The 19,690-nt window shown below is 41.9% G+C and overlaps 1 protein-coding gene across 3 annotated transcripts in view; it reads right to left on the bottom strand.

The window, feature by feature from the left end:
* CHST3 (carbohydrate sulfotransferase 3) overlaps window positions 1-19,690 on the bottom strand; it is a 46,150-nt gene that overhangs the window by 9,056 nt on the left and 17,404 nt on the right. For 2 of the 3 annotated variants that reach the window (XM_039480659.1, XM_039480660.1), the window contains exon 2: window positions 702-982. In XM_039480659.1, coding sequence (XP_039336593.1) covers window positions 702-829 — 128 coding nt within the window. In that variant the 5' untranslated portion in view covers window positions 830-982. Of the gene's footprint in view, window positions 1-701; window positions 983-10,396; window positions 11,341-19,690 lie in introns of those variants that run through there. The other variant, XM_039480661.1, reaches the window with a different exon arrangement.

The raw sequence follows: 19,690 nt of genomic DNA, 5'->3' as shown, positions 1-19,690 counted from the left end.
CAGCACTGTGTCCAGAAAAAGTCTTCCGTGGACCTAACTACTGCCTCTCAGGGAAGTGAATTAACTACAGTGAAGGGAGAACTCTCCTGTCACTATAGTGAGTGTTTGCACTGAAACGCTGCTGCAGCTGCACCACTGCAGGCGTGCCACAGTAGCATTTTAAGTGTAGACATGGCCTAAATAAAAACCCTCTTCATTCCCTCAGTATGGGCAAGTTGGCAGCTTCAGCTAGACACTTTGGCATCTCCTCACTTGTCATAGTCTACCTGGCTATGATCTTCTATGATGCCCATCTCCAGTGTATTTGTCTTGCGCATTTTCAAAGCATGAGACTTACATATTAATCCAACTATCCTGGGGGTCACTGGAGATAACCAGGAAACTAAGGCATAAAAAAATTTGGTTGATTGGGCAGGCTGTTTACTGAAAGTGGGGAAAGAACTGGAGGAACCAATGCTAAGCACTGCTGGGAAGAAGGCCTTTCACTGTAGCCAGTTGTAGTGACTGACTGGGATTGTAATGGAAAGAAGGTGATAGGCATTAATGGGCTTCACATTCCATGAGGGAGAAATGTATCTAGTTGTACATGGCTTTGGAAGGCTGGCTGCAGAAAGGTGAGGTGAAGGCTACATCAAGGATGAAGAGAATCCCCAATCTCCAATCCCCAATACAGCAAGAGCTTGCTCTCTCTTTTTTCCTACCTCGATATGATATTGTTTTCCTTCTCGATAATGACAAGAGCTACAACAAACACCAGGAGAATGGCATACTTGCTCTTCATTCTCAGGCAGTGCCGCAGGTCCCGGATATCCTGGGGTCCTTTATCCATGGGGAGAGACTGGGGAGTCCAAGGTCTTGCCTCAAAGTCTCTCCCCCTCCAAGGAGAATAAAGGAGCACCCCCCCCGCTCCTTGTGCTCTGCAACTATCTAGAAGGCATTGTCCAGTTTTAATACTTCTTGATCAGACAGGTGACACCCTTGCCTGCACAGAGAGAGAAAAGGGGAAGTGTTAGTGCTGGGAATGAGAAGATGGGTTGCCTGGAATAAACCAGTTTAAGAACTTAACTAGTGCAGGGTCAGCATCTTTCATATGGTGGATGCTTTAGTTAGAATTCAAGAGTTACACAAAATGCTGACCCAGGGAAATCTCCATCGAGATTGACCCCCCAACCAATCAGTGTGATATTTTCTCCAGTATCTGCTCAGAGGCTTTAATAGGTTGCACCACACAAACAGAAAGCACTTTTCCTCCCTCTCACCCGCTGCTGACTCGGACAGTCAATAAAGCATCTCTTTACTCTCTCAGGAATTAAAGAGCGAGAGAGCAGGGCTCTACATCAAGGGCCTGGTCAAGATCCCATTGCACTGGAAGAATAGGATTTCAAGTAACATTGATTATAATTGGCAATTCTCAATTTAAATAAACACTCACTCCTGCCAAGCCCACAAATGCTACCCACTGCAGTCAAAAATAGTCCCTCACCCCTCCCCAAGGCAGTAAAACATCCCTAATGTTGTCTGTCTCTGTTTACAGTAGACTGTGTGCTCCTCAGGACTGCAACTGTGGGCTTAATACTGGTCTTACACTTGTGTAAATCAGGAGCAATTTCACTGAAGTCTCTGACCTCACACCAGTTTCACCCAGTTCATTATCAGGCCAATATGTCATCTTCTGTGTCTTGCAGAGCCGTGAGCGACCGGTTAGTGCTTATGAATAATGATAAAATGTAATACATTTTAGATAGTCAAGAGGGGCACAGGATTCATATTCACTTCTCTAGAAGCTTTGCCTGGCATCAAGCTGTCAATTCAAAGATACGGCCTTTAGCTATTAGAGTTCTTGTCCTCACTTTCATCTCTCCTGCCCTGACTGTTTCTCAGTAGTTTTAAATAGAAGTAGGACTAGCTGGCTCAGGTGACTTAGGATCACCTGGGGGCAAATTTGGATCAGGTCAGTAATGTCAGAAATCACTGCACCAGCACAGCTGCTTAGCTTTTCTGGATAACAACTGGCAGGCTCCCATCGGTGAGCAGGGGGTCTGCATCAAAAACCCACCAACACAACTTGCACTAAGTAGCACGCTTCCAGACAGTCTCAGCAGAGGAGCCAAGGATTCTGAATAATTCACTCCCCATAGCCACTCTCTCAGCCCCGAACACAGGTCTTTCAGGTCAGGTTTGCAGGACATTGTCCAACCCATGTGTGACAGCTTGCACAATGTGACTATGCAGCGCCTCTCGCTATGACACCTTTCCTGAGAAACATCAAGTCCTTCCAGTGCAACTGTAATGCTTGTTCCCAGTGGATTTACTTTACTTTCGCAGTTTGGCATTTATCAAATGCAGCCGTAGGGGATTCTCATCTTTTCCCTATAGGGACTGGCCTTTCTCTAAACACAGACCTTAAATGCAAGAAGCCAAATTACCCCCTGCTGTATCTTCACTGAATTGTAGGGATGGATTGGCTGAAGTACTCTACACATCTAAACTGGCTATCAGGAAGTTTAGACTTGAAATTAGACAAAGGTTTCTAACCATCAGAGTGAAGTTCTGGAACAGCCTTCCAAGGGGGCAAAAGACATATCTGGCTTCAAGACTAAGCTTGATAAGTTTATGGAGGGGATGGTATGATGGGATAGCCTAATTTTGGCAATTAATTCATCTTTGACTTCTAGTGGTAAATATGCCCAATGGTCTGTGATGGGATGTTAGATGGGGTGGGATCTGAGTTACTACAGAGAATTCTTTCCTGGGTGTCTGGCTGGTGAGTCTTGCCCACATGCTCAGGGTTTAACTGATCGCCATATTTGGGGTCGGGAAGGAATTTTCCTCCAGGGTAGACTGGCAGAAGCCCTGGTTTTTTTTTTTTGCCTTCCTCTGCAGCGTGGGGCATGTGTCACTTGCTGGAAGATTCTCTGCACCTTGAAGTCTTTAATCCATGATTTGAGGACTTTAATGGCTCAGACACAGGTTTGATACAGGAGTGGGTAGGTGAGATTCTGTGGCCTGCATTGTGCAGGAGGTCAGACTAGATGATCATAGTGGTCCCTTCTGACCTTGAAGTCTATGAGTCTGTGAATCTCACATAGACAGATAGAAAGCAGAGGTCAGGAAACTGAAATGCATCTCTGGGCCTCAAATCTGGGGAAGCAGAGACAGCATTGCAGTGTACCGATAGTGCTTCCTGTCACCTGAGGATGACTGTCATACTGCAGTAGAGAGGAAGGTGGGGAGGGGGATTCCCTAGCTATAAGTGAATCAAAAATGTCAGGACTTGATGTTTTGGAAACATACTCCTCCGTTTAGTCCCTGGGGGCAACTGCTCCAACAACCAGGAAAACATCTGCTGCTCTCAACATCTGGAGAGCTGGTGTTAAGGGCCTATAAACAATTTCCTTCTCCTGGATGAACAAAATTTCAACTAACAATGAGTGCAATAAAAACACAAGGGCCTCCTTCTCTTTATAACCTCCATCCTGCTTAGGAGGAACAGCTGTTGAGAGCATCCACCAACCTCTGCCCCTCATATCTCCGTTCCCGAAATAAATCTTGTGAGAGACCCCTTGCTGCACACTTCCCCTCTGGCAGCATCCCTCCCCTGCCCCCATCAGAGTCTGAGTTCCCAGAACTGAATACAACCACCTACATTTTACAAGCACAGCTTTCCACCCCACCAGCTGTTCAATTGCTGTGCCCTACAGGCTTCCTTGTGAACCACTAATGAAGAGCTGGAGAAGGGGGGCAGGATGACACAAAAGGGGAATCCCAGCATGGAATAGGCAAAGGGAGGCAGCCCTATTCTCCTTCATCCTGCCAATGGAAAAGAGCCATTGCTCACTCTGATTTGTTGGAACAGTTCCAGATCCAACACATTCTGTGTTTAAGTAAAGGCCCTGTTCCCTTCACACTTGCCTGCCAGGACTAGCCCTGGGAAAGAGAGAGCACCTGAAAGTACCATCTCTTGACAGGCTTGGTGCAAATGGAATTCCTGTTACATTAGTCACCATTCCAGCCTGATGCTGTTTTATGCTCAGGCCCTGGGGGCAATATATTTTTGGAAGGGAGTTTTACAGATTTCCAGCTATTAAAAGGAAACAATGTGGAGAATCAAAGTTTTCTGTTCTATCCTTCTCTCTTAATTTCCTAGAACACAAACAGCATTCTCACTTCCCAAGAAATTTCACCAGTTCTTTGCCTGTTGTATAGACAAGTTCCTTTTGGGGTTTTATTTTTTCTTAGTGATAATTTAAAAATGCTTTTTTGCTGATTTAGAACTCGGTACCTGTACAGGGGTCGTAATTCCTATACATGTCCAAATTTATACTGTTTTGACTGGAGCTGTGTATGACTTCTCTCTGTTGCCAAGACTTCAGATACCTTTTCTATGGCTTCAGTTCAACAGAACTCTGCCTAGGCCCACCAAGAGGTTTGTGGGACACAGCAAACTTTTCAGTGAATGCTGGCCCAAGTACTGGTTTAGTAATGAAACCCCCACTCTTGGCAGATTTGGCTTGGGTCTGAGTTTCAGTACAAATGTGTGTGCAGCTCCAATCGTGATTCCAAGCTACAGATCCATATGATCACAAGTATGAAGTTACATGGTACATGGTTCCTGCTTTGGATTAAAAGTACTTCTTAAAAAGTTATACACAAATGCTGTGGACACAGCATGTTCATCCCCTGGGAACAAGGCATATTGTAGGGTAGGCCTAACACATGATTTAAAGGAGACTTTTTCTTAACTAACAGCAGCTTCTTGTTTTGGTGGTATTAATATAACAATTGTCATACAGTGTTTTTCCATTTTACTTATGTGGAAGCCATCTAATATTTTCTTATGCCCGAGATTATGCTGTTCCCCAAATGTTCCTAATGGTATTGTCACATTTAAAAAAGGCAAATATCCAGGCAAGCTGTGAACTGTCCAGTCTCTCATATGGCTTAATCAACCCCCTTTAAGTCAATGGGAGTCTTGCCATTGACATGAATAGCAGTTAAATCTTTGCAGTACAGTGTTGTCCTTCGCTCACGCCATTTGACAGGGACCAGGAACTTCTCCATGTTAATCTTGGCTCTAATAATTATTCCATTTGTTGCCATGGGCAAGTCACTTAATCTTGCTGCCTCTGTTTTCCCAACTGCAAAATGGGGATAATAATTCTTAACTATCACAAAGGAGAGTTTAGATTGCACTATATTTGTAAACCATTTTGAAGATGAAAGGCACTACATGATGTAGGTGCAAAGTATCCTTATTACGAGAACGTGAGGAAGAAGGAGTAAAGATAGTCTTGTGATTAAGGCACGGGACTGGAATGCAGGAGATCAAAAATCAGTTCCTTGCTTTCCCACAGACTTCCTATGTGACCTGGGTAAGTCACATAATCACTCTATGCCTCAGTTCATGAGTAAAAGGGGATAATACCTCCCTGTCTTACAATGTAATCTCCCAATTTGTTGATGTCTGTGAGGTGCTGCTCAGATACTACAGGGATGAGGGCAATGCAAGTTCCTATATGGATAATTAAGGGCAATTACCATTTATAGACATGATCCTCCTGCATCAATAAAACAGACTGCTCCTCTCTTTAGAACTGGCACCTTAGGCCTGGTCTACACGGGGGGGGGGGGGAGGGGGGATCAACCTAAGATACGCAACTTCAGCTATGAGAATAGCGTCGCTGAAGTCGACGTATCTTAGGTCAACTTACCTCGAGTCCTCATGGCGCGGGGTCAACTGCTGCCGCTCCCCCGTCGACTCTGCTTCCGCCTCTCGCTGTGGTGGCGTACAGGAGTCGATGGCAGAGCGATCGGGGATCGATTTATCATGTCTTTACTAGATGTGATAAATCAATCCCCGATAGAGTGATCACTACCCACCGATCTGGCGTACCCTAAGTTACAGTTTCTTTGCAGTTCCCCGATGTGTGCTTTCAGATTTAATCCACCCTCCTTTTGTCTTTGCTTGTACATTGTCTGTCAGTGTGAATACAGGACAGCTAAGGTGAGCATCTCAGTCATCAAACCAACCTAGAGCAGCCTGGGGCATTTTCTCCTTGGCTTTTGTTTGCATAAAAGTGTTTGGGGGTGTCTGATTTGTTTTTTGCACTCAGTCTCTCTCCATTAGGTGAGAGCAGGAGAGACTCATGAAGAGCACAGCCCAGAAATGTGCATTTGTGTCACTGTCCCTACAAATGCGATTATGAAACTGATACCTGGGAAGATCACACACACTGCTTTGTAGAGACTCTGCTTTGTCCTGCTACACAACTGCACAGACCAGGCAGCCCCCTGCAATTATAGTGTCACAATGACTTTTGTTTTGCCGTTGGACTTTGAAAATCATTTTGTTTCTTTTCTTTTTATATATATGGGTGTCTGTTTCCACAGTACAAACTGCCTGCCAGCAACACACTTTCAATTTCCCACTAGTTAGAGCACAGCTGCTTCACCCCTCCCCCCAGCCTATAGATTTCTGTCAGTTTCTCAGACTGTGCGGCTATGATGATACACGTCAGTCACAGGAAATGTTTCTATTTGGGTAGCGTCTAAGAGCAAAGGAACTTAGGTTTTTGCAGCAGCTTTCATTGTGGTGGAGGAGGGGTATAGACAGATTAAAATCTCTCAGTACATTTTATTTGATACTGTTTTTCACACAGTATTTTTATTCCCCTTTTCTACTCCATAAACAAATAATTAATAAAATAATTATTGACAGTACATGGAAAAAACATTTGCCCCTCTATGTACTGGGGGTAAACGTCACCTAGATTTATTTATTTATTTATTTATTTAGGCTTGATTCTCCATTGCCCTGTTCACACCAGTGCAACATAAATGAAAAGTGGATATAAACTGCTGCCAAATTGGATGGGGTATTTTGCATCCACCTATGCCCTATGCCTGCAAAGAGCAACTAAGAATCACACCCTCAGTGTTTAAAACTAAAAGAAAAGGAGTAAGTGTGTCAGGGACAAAGAGTGGAACAGTTTGCCTAAGAGAGTCAATCACTAGCCATCTTTAAATAGAAGTTAGATACGTTTGTTGGAGAAAATGACACAGAGACTCATAGACTTTAAGATCAGAAGGGACTATTCATGATCATCTAGTCTGACCTCCTGCATGTCGCTGGCCACAGAACCTCACCCACCCACTCCTGTAATAGACCCACAACCTCTGAGTTACTGAAGTCCTCAAATCATGGTTTAAAGACTTCAAGTTACAGCGAATCCACCATTTCCACTTGTTTAAACCTGCAAGTGACCCATGCCCCATGTTACAGAGGAAGGCAAAAAACCTTACATATGTTCTGAGGCAGGAGGCTGCAACAGATAATAAAAGAAATTCCTTCTGACCATTCCAGCTATGATTCTGTGAGGTTCAAATAATTTCATTTCAATTATTTTTTCAAATGAACTATATATTCATTAAAATGGCAAGGCGGCTGGGTTATAATGGTAGCACATTTTCTATAATGAAGTATCAGAGGGGTAGCCGTGTTAGTCTGGTTCTCTAGAAGCAGCAAAGAATCCTGTGGCACCTTATAGACTAACAGACGTTTTGCAGCACACTTGCATCCGAAGAAGTGGGTATTCACCCACGAAAGCTCATGCTGCAAAACGTCTGTTAGTCTATAAGGTGCCACAGGATTCTTTGCTGTTTCTATAATGAAGACATTTTTCAGTCCGTTTGGATTCTGTAAACTGCTGCAAACTGTTTTTGGTAATACTTGTCTGGAATTTATTCCCAAACCTACAGAAAGTTTATCACTCTCTATTAATCTGATAGAATTTAACAGAGAATTACATTCCTGCTATAAAATTACACAGGATGGTTTTAAAAACCTATGGGAAGGATATTGTTCTCTATTAAAGTCTATATTGCATTATTGATTTTTATGCCTATTAAATTCTATAGCCCTTTTCAGTAAGGACTGAACATGGGCTGAGACAGGGCCAAGATTGGTTTACTTAAAAGCTGAAGGGTCTGGTTGTAAATGACTGAAATTCTGGCATAAGGCACCTGATTACTAATGCATAGTTATTTCTGCTACAGTTAATAAGTGAATGATACACTTGCTATTACAACATCTCAGGAGCTGTGCTCTAGTTGAGTGCAATGGCACTCCCATTCTAAATCCCATCTTTCCAGTCACCTACAACTTTCTCAGAAACTTATCTTTAGGCTGAAATTGCTAATGGTTAAAGCAGCCTTGTCTGCCCCTTCTCACACTGGACCCTGATTACCTTTCCTCTCCTGGATGCTACTCTGATTTCCTGGCCCAGCTATAATCAGAACTGCACTATTCCAGCCTCTGTCTCAACCATCAAGCAGAGATAGGGCTGGGAAATTCATTTTCAATCTAATAAATAAAGGTATTGATTTAAAAAACAAACAAACAAACAAAACACAACAAACCAACAACCTGGGTGTTAGCCTTGAGGCCCCTCCATATTCTGCTACGCATGACTTTCAATGAGAACCAACTTTTAGCCTTCCAACTAGTCACCCGGCCTGTGATGATGACATAATCAACTCCAGTAGCGAAAGAGCCTGTTGTACAGAACATAAGCAAGAATACAGAGTTCTAATTGCTGTGAAGACCATGGCTCTGACTACTCTGGCTACTGTGCTACTAAGGGTACGTCTACACTACCCGCTGGATCGGCGGGTAGTGATCGATCTATCAGGGATCGATTTATCGCGTCTAGTGTAAATGCAATAAATCTATCCCCGATCTCTCTATTGTCGACTCCTGTACTCCACCATAGCGAGAGGAGGAAGCAGAGTCAATGGGGGAGCAGTGGCAGTTGACCCCGCGCCATGAGGACGCGAGGTAAGTTTATCTAAGATACGTCGACTTCAGTTACGCTATTCTCGTAGCTGAAGTTGCATATCTTAGGTCGATCCCCCCACTAGTGTAGACCAGGCCTAAGATCTCAACCTTAATGTTGCGGTAACAGTTTTGTGCATGCACTTTAAATGAATTCCAAGTGTTCCTGATAGCCTGAGGAAAAGGCAAAACAAACCCCGGTGAAATCCACAATGAAGTCAAAACCCACTATTTGGAATCACAAGCATAATGGGTATAATTTCATCTCTAAAATAGGGACTTTTGCACAAGAGAATAAAACCCTTAAGAGGGTGTCAAACATTGTGAACTGTTTATACTGAACGTCACACATGCAATCTTCACCCATATAATATGTGTAGCCTCTCCTTACTAATTATGCTCACACATCTTGTCCTGTACATTGTGTTTGTACTCTCTCCCCCCAGGCTGAGCTTTTGCTGTTGATAACATGACACAGCCTGGCCCTAGAACAAACATCTAGAAAGTAGCACAGAGACATCAAATTCAGTAGTCTCTTTTGGCAACTTGCTTGGCTTTGCACTGTCTAGTGTCTCAGAGACAACGTTACACACAACAACCATGAATACAAAGTCATTTAAAAAGCAAAAGAAAGAGACTGAAATGTTACGTTTCTTATTTCAGATCTTCACTCATACAACACGCTCTGTGTTGCCCTGTGTTCTGCTCTTTATCACAGAAAAATAGAGAGCAAGTTTCCTTGGTGCCCCAGCTCTCTCTCTCACATGCACACACACCCCCTTTTCAATACTCTCCAGGTTCACTCAAAATATCTAACGAATCAATAAAAATATTGTCCTTCCTTAATCCTAACACTGACCTGGTAAACAGTTTATTGCAAGAGATCAACCAAAAAGACTAGAAAAGTGTGACAGTCACTCTTTGCTTTGACTACATTGATTTTCAGAGGGAAGTGTTTTGTGTCAGAGAGAGGTAGGGAAAGGCTCAGAGGACAGTGGCTTGTAGATTCAATTGTACACTTGTAGCATGAGAAATTCAGGGATATGTTAGCATAAAGATCAAATCCCCACCAGCAGGGGCTGGAGAGAACACTAGAACTAAATGAACACGGAGACTCAATTTCCCTCTAATGCAGGAAGAGGGGCTAGTTAACATCCCATGTGTCAGGGTTGAAATGAGGACAAATTTAAGGTGAGACAGGTTGTTCATGGTGAGTTTGATTTTAATTAACTCTGGCCTTCTGCTTTGCTTCAGAGAACAGCTCTAAGGATGGAACAAAAAACAAACCAGCAAGAATGTTTTGCTTCTTTCCATTCACAGTCTTGCCAGAACATGTCTAACATGGGTAGCATATAAGAAGTCTAACCCAGGTAACATATAAAAAGTGCCATGGCTAGAAGATGAATTCCAAACTCAGGTCTCCTTCTAAATCAGAGTGATAAATACCTTGCTCAGCTTGGGAAAGCAATAGCTGTGGTTAGCTGGGAAGTTTGAAAGTCAAAAGTGAAGTACTGAGCTCTAGAGAGTGGAGATCATACCATGAGGAAATTAGCTACCCCTCACCTTGCCAAAGCTTTTAAACTGGACTAGCCTCTCTGCCCCCATCCTTCTGGCCTGGTCTGTTGTTCCAGGGCAGGGTTTCACAGAAAAGCAGACTCCCTGACCTCTGTCTCACCACAGGCTTCCTTTTAAAAGTCATATTTCTGTTTATGAGTTTTACTATGGATCGTTAAAAGTCTGCAGTGGCTCATAAAGCAACATGATCTGCAGTTTAATTTGAGGCTCTGCTTGAGGATGTGCCTCCAAACAGCTTTTCTCCTAGGAAAAAGGGGAAGTCAAGGGCAAGTGACCAGAAAGAACCTTCCCTAGGTCATTGTTCCTCTGACTGTATTTTAAAATATTTGGACACAGAGGAGTGGCAGTTGAAAAAATTCCCAGTTTTGTCAGCAGTTCTGTGTCCAGAAATAGGCAAATTCCAGCATTGACTCTGAGAATCTCACATGTCTTTTCGTTGTCCTAGCCAAGGACCCCACAATTCAATAGCTATCCTCTGCTGTGGTCAGAGGAGATTCATTCTCCATGTTCATGCAGCTCTGCTCATGTTGCTCCTCCAATGGCCCTGAGCTATAACTGTTCCTTTCTGGGAGCAGTCTGCACACAGATTCTCCTGTTCCTTTTCACCGCTCCATCAATGTATCACTACCAACATGCCCAGAAGGAGATACTGTATCTCTGCACTCCCCTGATTAACCATGCTTCTCTGTATCACAATCTGACCCTTTTGAAGAGATGCAGATGAAATGCCAGGATACAGCAGCTGCCAGAAGGGACAAAGCTAAGTCTCCGCTGACAATCAAGACAATCTGTGAAGCAAAATAGCAATTGTTGCAAAAGAATGAAGAATTGATTTATCAGGCAGGACTTCAGCAATACAGAGTAAAGTCATACAGTGTGTCAATCTAACACATATCCAAGAAATTATTTACAGAGTCCAGTTTCTATGACTACAAAACCCCATGAAATCTATATCTATAAAAGTAGATCTAAGTGACATGCTTGCAGTTTGTAAGAGCAACAAATTGTTACAGAAAAGGATGTCATAATTAGCACATCATGTAGTTCTAAACAGTATTCTACATGAGGATCAGAAATTCTAGAAATGGGAAAGACCATCTATTTCATCCCTTTCCAAGGCAGGATTTCGCCCTAGTGTACTTCTTGTGCTCTGTTCAGTCTAATTTCAAATGCCCCAAGCAACAGGTATTTCCTAAGGATATTAATAGTTACTAATTTCAGTCACTCTGCTGCAGCAAAATATCCCCTCCTACCCCAGAGGCAGGTGGGGTTCAGTGATGCTTTTTCTGGTTTGTAAAGTGCTTTGGGATCCCTAATATTAAAAGTGCTACATATGTGTGCAGTGTTAGTTTTTATAAAACATCTTCAAATATCTCCAGATTTAGCACTTTTTCTCAAGAGGGAGAGGGCAGATTGGGGGGAAGGGAAGGGAAAGATGTGTAGATGAGCAAAAAAACATAAATACACTAAGATACCATATTATATAAATGGTGGGATTTTCTAGTGCTCCTAACTCCCTTAGGTGCTTAAGTCCCAATGATTTGTAATGGGACTTGCGCTCCCATTACATGTTTGAAAATCTTCCTTTAACTTCTCTAAATAAAAAAACAAATTGCATTTTTCTTTCTCTGTGTTTTGTTTCCACCAAAATATTATAAACAAGGTTACACACTCAAACTGAATATAACACATGGCTTCAATTTCATCTCAAGGTTCCAATGATTTGAGCTTTACCCTTGTGGTTTATATTGTCACCACTGATGAAATAGTGCAATTGGATATAAGTTATTCCCATTATCTAGTAGGGGAAGGGCCAAGCCTGTATGATAGTTATTGTTTGACTGTGTCCTGCAGCAGAATGTGAACTAAAAAACTCTACTAGACATTGCATCAGGCCAGAAAACTCTTGTACTTGGTCTCAAAGCCAAAAAAATACATTTCTGGCGTTGTATATCAGCTGTCACTCACTATATACCCTTTCTGTTGTCAAGGAGAAATAACAGAGAAAGAAAACAATGCAGAGAACAAAGAGCAAAGGGTCAGATGGAGAGGAATGTAAGAAGAGAGCTAAGACTGACTCAGGCCTTGTCTACACTGCCACTTTACAGAGCTGAAACTTTCTCGCTCAGGGGTTTGAACCCCCCGAGCACTGCAAGTTTCAGCGCTGTAAAGCTCTCTGGCATGACTCCCAGCACTGCTGAGCTACTCCCTTCGTGGGAGTTGTTTTTCACCAGCTCTCCCAGCGCTGGTGCCGTGACTACCCAGCCATGTGGCAGCGCTTTAACATTGGTAGTGAATACATACCCTTAGGTAAGGGACAGTGCAAAAGAATTATTCCTAGAAGACAGCAATATTTTTTTAAGGTCACAAAAAAGGCAACAGAAAGACAGATATATTTTGAGCTGCTGCAGAAAGAACAAAGGTTCATTCACCGATTGCAATTCTCCAGAACAGCGGAGATTCCTTGTTCTCCACAGAAGAACCTTCAAAGACAGACATGAGGATTTACTGTTTTAGAGGCTTGGTTCAGCATGAGTGAAGTCAATGGGAGATTTCCCACTGAACTGAATAGAAAGCACGAGCAGGTCCCTACTCAGTAATGAAGAAGTAAACAGCAAACTGAGGATGGTAAGCAGGACAAAACAAAAACACAGACGCTTTCCTCTCAAAATAAAGTCAGTGGTGGAAAAGCCAGTTGTAACATAAGAAAATTCACATAATAGTCAGTTTGCATTTTAGTCAAAAGAAAAAGATTTGCATAGCAAGTGAGATAAGAAGTTCTCCCTTCTGGGAGGCAACTTTTCTCAAACCGGATGTGTGGTGCCTGGTAAAGCATTTGTTTTCCATTGTGCAAAAGGATTGTCTACTAAATAACTTTGGGGAATGCAAATAACTATTTTTGTGGACATTTTTTCCCCTGGTCCAACAAGTTTCACCCCATCCTTTTCCCATCACTGTTCAGTTCTATGCACAAGGCATAATATCCTGTGTACGCAGAGCCAAGTAACTGTCTTCCTACCCAGATCCAAAACCATTCTCTTCTCGTGCCAGTGTAAAACCGGCATACTCCACCAAAGTCACTGGTGCAGGTGAAAGGAGAATTGAGCCCTTTGATTCCCAACCCATTCCTTGCTTTCTGTTTCTCTTTAAATAGCTGTCACTCGTGACTGAAAGGCGCATAATCAATCAACGAATCTGTCTCATCATGAACTGATGCTTTAATGCCATGGGAAGTCTGGCTGTTCCAAAGAAAGGAGTAGTGCACACAATGTATTTTGGGAAAATTGACTGATGGGTATTCTGTAACTACCAGAACTGCACAGATTGTTGTTACTGGGTTTAAAGTTTATATTTACGTACAGACTTTTGAATATCAATTGGCTCAGAGGGAGTTGCTTGCTAAGAGTAGTGTAAAAACAAACCTGCTATAAGTGGAGGATCTGTGTACTGCAATTGTAGTTTTACACATTGCAATGTATGGGAACAATTCAGGATTTTTGCTGTGCATCAGAGCTATAACTGGGTTTAGTGTATTTCAGTTAAAGAATGAGCCTGGCAAAAATATATTTAGCTTTATACACACATATTTTGGAGATATTCTGGGAGATTTTCAGATTTGACAAAGATGCGTAAATGTGTGCAGTTTTATACTATCACTGACGAATGAACTATTTCCATTGGTGGTAAAAGCCCATTAATTCAATTACTTTTGTTTGAAGGGCAAATCTGCCCTTGTGGCTCTAATTCTTAGTATATAGGCACCTGATATAGGCACAAGATCTCCATACACCCAAATGATTTATGGAAATCACATTCTAGTTTTCAAACATAAGACTACAGCACAACTACCCAATAATCAATCCACAAATCTTGGCCAAGTGTGATACATGGCCCTTTCAAGAAACACTTCATTTAAGAGCTGCAGCAGAAACAACTATACGCAGTTATTTCACTTTGGGTCGTACTAGTCAATTGAACAGAACTGGATCCAAAGGTTGTTAGAGTGCTTCCACTTCCTGGCTCCATGTGTATAAAGCAGCCTATTGAGAAGCTCAGTGCATGTCTGCCACTTGGTTTCTGAAATTTTGGTTGCTTTACCTTTGTAGTGATCAGTAGTGAAAGAATCATGCATCAGTTTGTATATTTAAAGCTTTTGTTAGTTTAATTTGTCAGCAAACCATTCAGAGGGAATGTGTGTTTGGGACAGCTGCCTTTTGGTTTACTAGACTCTAGGGTTGCCACCAGTCAGTTTCAGCCAGACAGTAAAACTTTCAATGTTCTGCTCAGTGTCTAAGTGATGACAGAACTTGACAGAATATTTGAGCAACTGAAAAAGGAATAAAATATACAAAACCTCTCTAAATAACCCCTCAACTCTATTCTGCTCCAAAATTTAGTAAGGCTTAAAAATCCCTTCTGAGCCTCTGATTTCTTTGTTGTGAGAGAAATTTTGTTTTCCCTTCCATTAGGTTATTAAAAATAAAAATAGCTCATTGTGGAGTTAAGGAGCCCAATGCAGTCAAGAAGACAGGGCAAAAGTACACTGTGCTTTATTTCTTCTGTCTTTCTCAGGTAGGGTTGGGTGGGCAGGCCAAAGGACAGCGTGGGGAGCATCACATCAGTTGAGCTGAGCAAATACAAAAGCATTTTTTGCAAATAGTTACTCAAATAATCAAATTTGCTGTGACTGTGTTTATGGTACTTTTTTGTTTGCTTGTGGAGGATATTGCTGCAAATGTGTTTATTGGCAGAGAATTCACTGTTTTTGTGGGCATTCTAAGCATATATGGGAGAATATTTAAAGAAAATGAATTTCAAACCCATAATCACAGATATCTGCACCAGAAACTTGATTCTAAGTGTCAAACTCATCCACTCAGAGAACTGAACATTACTATAAATCCTGGGTGGCCAGTCAAAGCTAATTAACAATGCTTCAACTTCTGATACTCACAACAAACTCCTTGCAAATAAGGCACAGCCAAAAATTATTCACTGAAATTATTCAGTGAATTATTTCAAATAATGACTATGTTTGAGAAAACTAATCTATTCACAGACAAGTCACAAACTGAAAAAGAGGCAACAATACTTAAATTATTTGCTACAAAATATGCACCCAGTTCTATCCATCAGGAGGTAGATTATGCTGATGCCCCAGAAAAGGAATGAGTCGTCAGGTATTGTGGGGGAGAAAAGTTATGTAGACTATTGCCCCCTCGCTTTAACTGTACAGAGAAATTTGAGATAGTTGATGATCAGACAGAACAGGAAGCAGTGCTGTGCTTCAGGACCAACGTCACTTCACTCTAGGATAGAATGGCTGACCCTCTCATTTGTTGTATATGCAGCAAAAGAAATTTTTGAAACTTGAGCCATTCCAGACACACACAGAGCTTGTTTTCAGGAAGAAATCTCCACTCTCAACCCCTCAGTTACACAGCTGTCCAAGTGCATTATGGTTTGTGCCATGAAACATCAGATGCCCACCAGTTCTGGAGACAGGCTACAAGCTTGGATGGGCCAATGATCTGGTAAAGTAGAGTATATAGTTACTGGTAGCATTCTGGTGTGTGTGTGTGTGTGTGTGTGTGTGTGTGTGTGTGTGTGTGTGTGTGTGTGTGTGTGTGTGTGTGTGTGTGTGTGTGTGTGTGTGTGTGTGTATTTTTGATGGATGAGAGCATTGTATACTTTGTGAGTGCTAAATTTCAGAAAACATTAAGTGACAGTTGAGCCACCTTCTTTCAGATGAGATGTAAAAAGCAAGAGTGATGACTTCTGGTAGGTATTCATTTAGCTCCCATGTCTGCCAGGAGTAGGGATTGTGACAGATATTGAAACTGCTTCTCGGCTCTATGAGCTAAGATGTGAAAAAATTATCTAAGTTACATCTTTGGGGACCATACTGTATATAGCTTATGAATGGTTTATGTATGATTGTGTTCTACTCTATGGGGGAGGGCTACCACACCTCCTACAGGAACTAAAACACGTTATGGGGCAGGGGAGCAGTGATTAATGTGAATCACTCTTAGGTTTCATATACTGGTTCAAACTTTTCTATCCAGAGACCAACAGACAAAGAGCTTTTAGCACAAACAGGCTGTGTTCTTTCTGATCCAGCATGTCACATTAGCCCTTTTGGCCACAGCATTGTATTGGGAGCTCATGTTCAGCTGACTGTCCACCACAATCCCCAAATCTTCTTCAGAAATCATTGCTTCCCAGGATAGAGTGCGCCATCATGTAAGTATGACTTATAGTCTTTGTTTCTAGATGTACACATTTTTAGTCATACTAAAAGCATGTATTTGGTTGAGCCCAGCATACCAAGTGGTCTAATTGCTCTGTATCAGTGATCTGTCCTATTCATTATTTACCATGCCCTTAATTTTTGTGTCATCTGCAAACTTTATCAGTGATGAACTTATGTTTTCTACCAGATCATTAATACCAATGTTAAATAGCAAAAGGCCAAGAACTGATGCTGTGGCACCTCACTAGAAACATACCCATTAGATGATAATTCCCCATTTGCAATGACATTTTGAGACCAAACAGTTAGCCAGCTTTTAATACATTGTATGTATGACACGTTAATTTTATCTTTTCAGTTTTTCAATCAAAATATCCTACAGCACCAAGTTACACCGTACATAAGTCTATTATGTTGACATTATTGCCTATTATCAATCAAATTTGTAACTTCATCAAAAAAAGATCTCAAGATAGTTTGACAAGATCTATTTCCATTAATCCATGTTGACTGGCATTAATTATATTACCCTCCTCTAATTTGTTATTGAGTCCCGTATCAGTTTTTCCATTATCTTGCCCAGAATTGATGTCAGACTGACAGGTCTATAATGACCCAGGTCAACCCATTTACCCTTTAAAAATATTAATACAACATTAGCTTTCTTCCGGTCTTCTGGAAATTCCCCAGTATTCCAAGACTTAATGAAAATCAACATTAACAGTTGAGTGAGCTCCACAGCCACCTCTTTAAAAACTCTTGGATGCAAGTTATCTGGACCTGCTGATTTTTAAAATATCTAATGTTAGTAGTGGGTGGAGGGATAGTTCAGTGGTTTGAGCACAGGCCTGCTAAACCCAGGGCTGTGCAGTCCATCCTTGAGGGGATCACTTAGGGAACTGGGGCAAAATCAGTACTTGGTCCTGCTAGTGAAGGGGGCTGGACTCAATGACCTTTCAGGCTCTCTTCCTGTTCTATGAGATAGGTGTATCTCCATATATTTATAATATTTTATTTAGTCACTGTTTAATATCATTCTGAGACACTAGTGGAATGCAAAGAGTGGTATCGTATAATATGACTACATCATCACCTATTTCTAGGAAACTGAAAATTGTATGTCAATATATATGAGATGTGAGCCCCAATGCACCACAAGTCTGTACTGACAGCCACAGCCACAAGGCACCAAGAGGTCAGCCCTCTATCACCACAGTGATGATCATTCACAGACTGGGCCTTGCTGTTCCTGTGATTGCAGGGGAGAGACAGAAGAGTAACAATTTGCTCTCCTGCTCTTCTCCCCTACTCGGCATAGCAAAAATACCTATGTAGATAGTATGCAAAGGGGAGGCAAAGGAGAGTGAAATTCTGATTGGGCAACACATGAGTATGTAGTCTGGGGGGAAAAACTGGTGAAAAGAAGATTGTGGTCATTACTGGCATACTGGGGCCTCATTACAGAACAGAGGACCTGGGGACAAGAGAAAATTCTAGGTACAAGGGACAGATGGTCTTCCTAACAGTCTTCCTCAGTAGAGAATGCAAGGCCCAACTCTGTCCCTCCCACTTTTTATTTCCTCTTCTTCAGTACTGGAAGTAAATCCTGAGCATGTGTGCCTGCCTGCCGGCTGGGTGACGAAACAGAATGAGGTCATAAATGGCCCATTGTTAGCTGAAACAGAGAGGGTCTCTGTGCACATTTAACACTTCCCTCTTGGATAAGTTACTCCAGCTGACTTTCAACCTCCTAACTCAGTTAGTTTTATCCATGAGACTCAAGTTTTCTGGGTTGAGGAGGATTGTGTTTTCTTGCAAATCAAAGTTAGTTCGTGTTGCTGATGAAGGTTTTGGATTTGGTACTTCAGGAGTGGGGGCGGCAGCCTTGGTAGCTTAATCAGATTGGAGGTGCGATGCAACAGATTTGTGAATCTGTAAAAACCCAGGGGCTGGCTAGTCTGGGATCACAGGAAAAGGAAAATGATGGGCACCTGCATGGCTGTATCTAACCTGATTAAATGCTTCTAACCCAAATCTGTCTGAGAGATATCAAACTGCACCCAAAAGGGGATAATAAATGGGATGAATTGTGCTTTTCTTCTCTTTCAAGGTATAAACTGATCTCAGGGTACCCAATTTCTAAACTATTTTCATTACCTTCCAAGAGGTGTGACTGTACTTCTATTTGTTCCTATATTAAAAATACATGAAAAATTGCTATCATCTGCTTGCACGGAAAAGAGAGGCCACTGATATTTTGTTTCTTGCCATTTTTAATACTACCTTGGGCTCACTGGATATCCTGGCAGATGGAAAGATGAACTGATTCCAGCAAACACATTCATTTATTCACCTTATATTTGGCCCTGTCACCGCTGAGAGCAGAAAGATTTCAAAAGCCCTAGGCAACAAACTACACATGGACTCTGTATTCTGTACAAGCAGATGACAGGAATTTTTCATGTTTTGAAAACAGAAGTAAATGTATATTCACACTCCTGGAAGGTAACAGAAATAACTAGCATTGTCTATCCCTGTTAAATGCTTCTGCCACAACAACTACACCCCTGGACAGTCTTTATTTCAATAGCTCAAATATCCAGCCATTGTTAGTTTTTCTCAGCCGCATGCCATGTTATTCGAGGTGTCTCAGAGCAAACAAAAGGAACGTACACCATTAGAAATAGAAAGAAAACCCCTAACACTAAGTACAGGTGGTTTGGTGAGCTTTCCCCTGGTTGTGATGGTCCTGTGCTTGACCCATCTACTGACTGCTGCTCTCTCCACCACTAGAGCTGGAAATGTTTTTCAGTTATGGCCCAGGTTCTTACAATTGACATTGACAATAAGGTCAAGACTTAATAAACTTACAGATAAAAAAGGGTTAATAAATACTAGTCAAAGGAATGCCATTCTTACAAGCAAACCTGCAGATAGGGACACACACAGCTATACATCCCCAGGCAAAAAAGGACAGGCTGGTACAGTGTCATTGTGGAAAATTACTGACACTTGCTACTAAAGAT

Source organism: Mauremys reevesii, linkage group 7, assembly GCF_016161935.1.
Source record: "Mauremys reevesii isolate NIE-2019 linkage group 7, ASM1616193v1, whole genome shotgun sequence".
In the NCBI taxonomy this organism is placed as follows: Eukaryota; Metazoa; Chordata; order Testudines; family Geoemydidae; genus Mauremys; species Mauremys reevesii.
The sequence above is the reverse complement of the archived record's forward strand: the minus strand, read 5'-3'. Positions and strand labels throughout refer to the sequence as shown.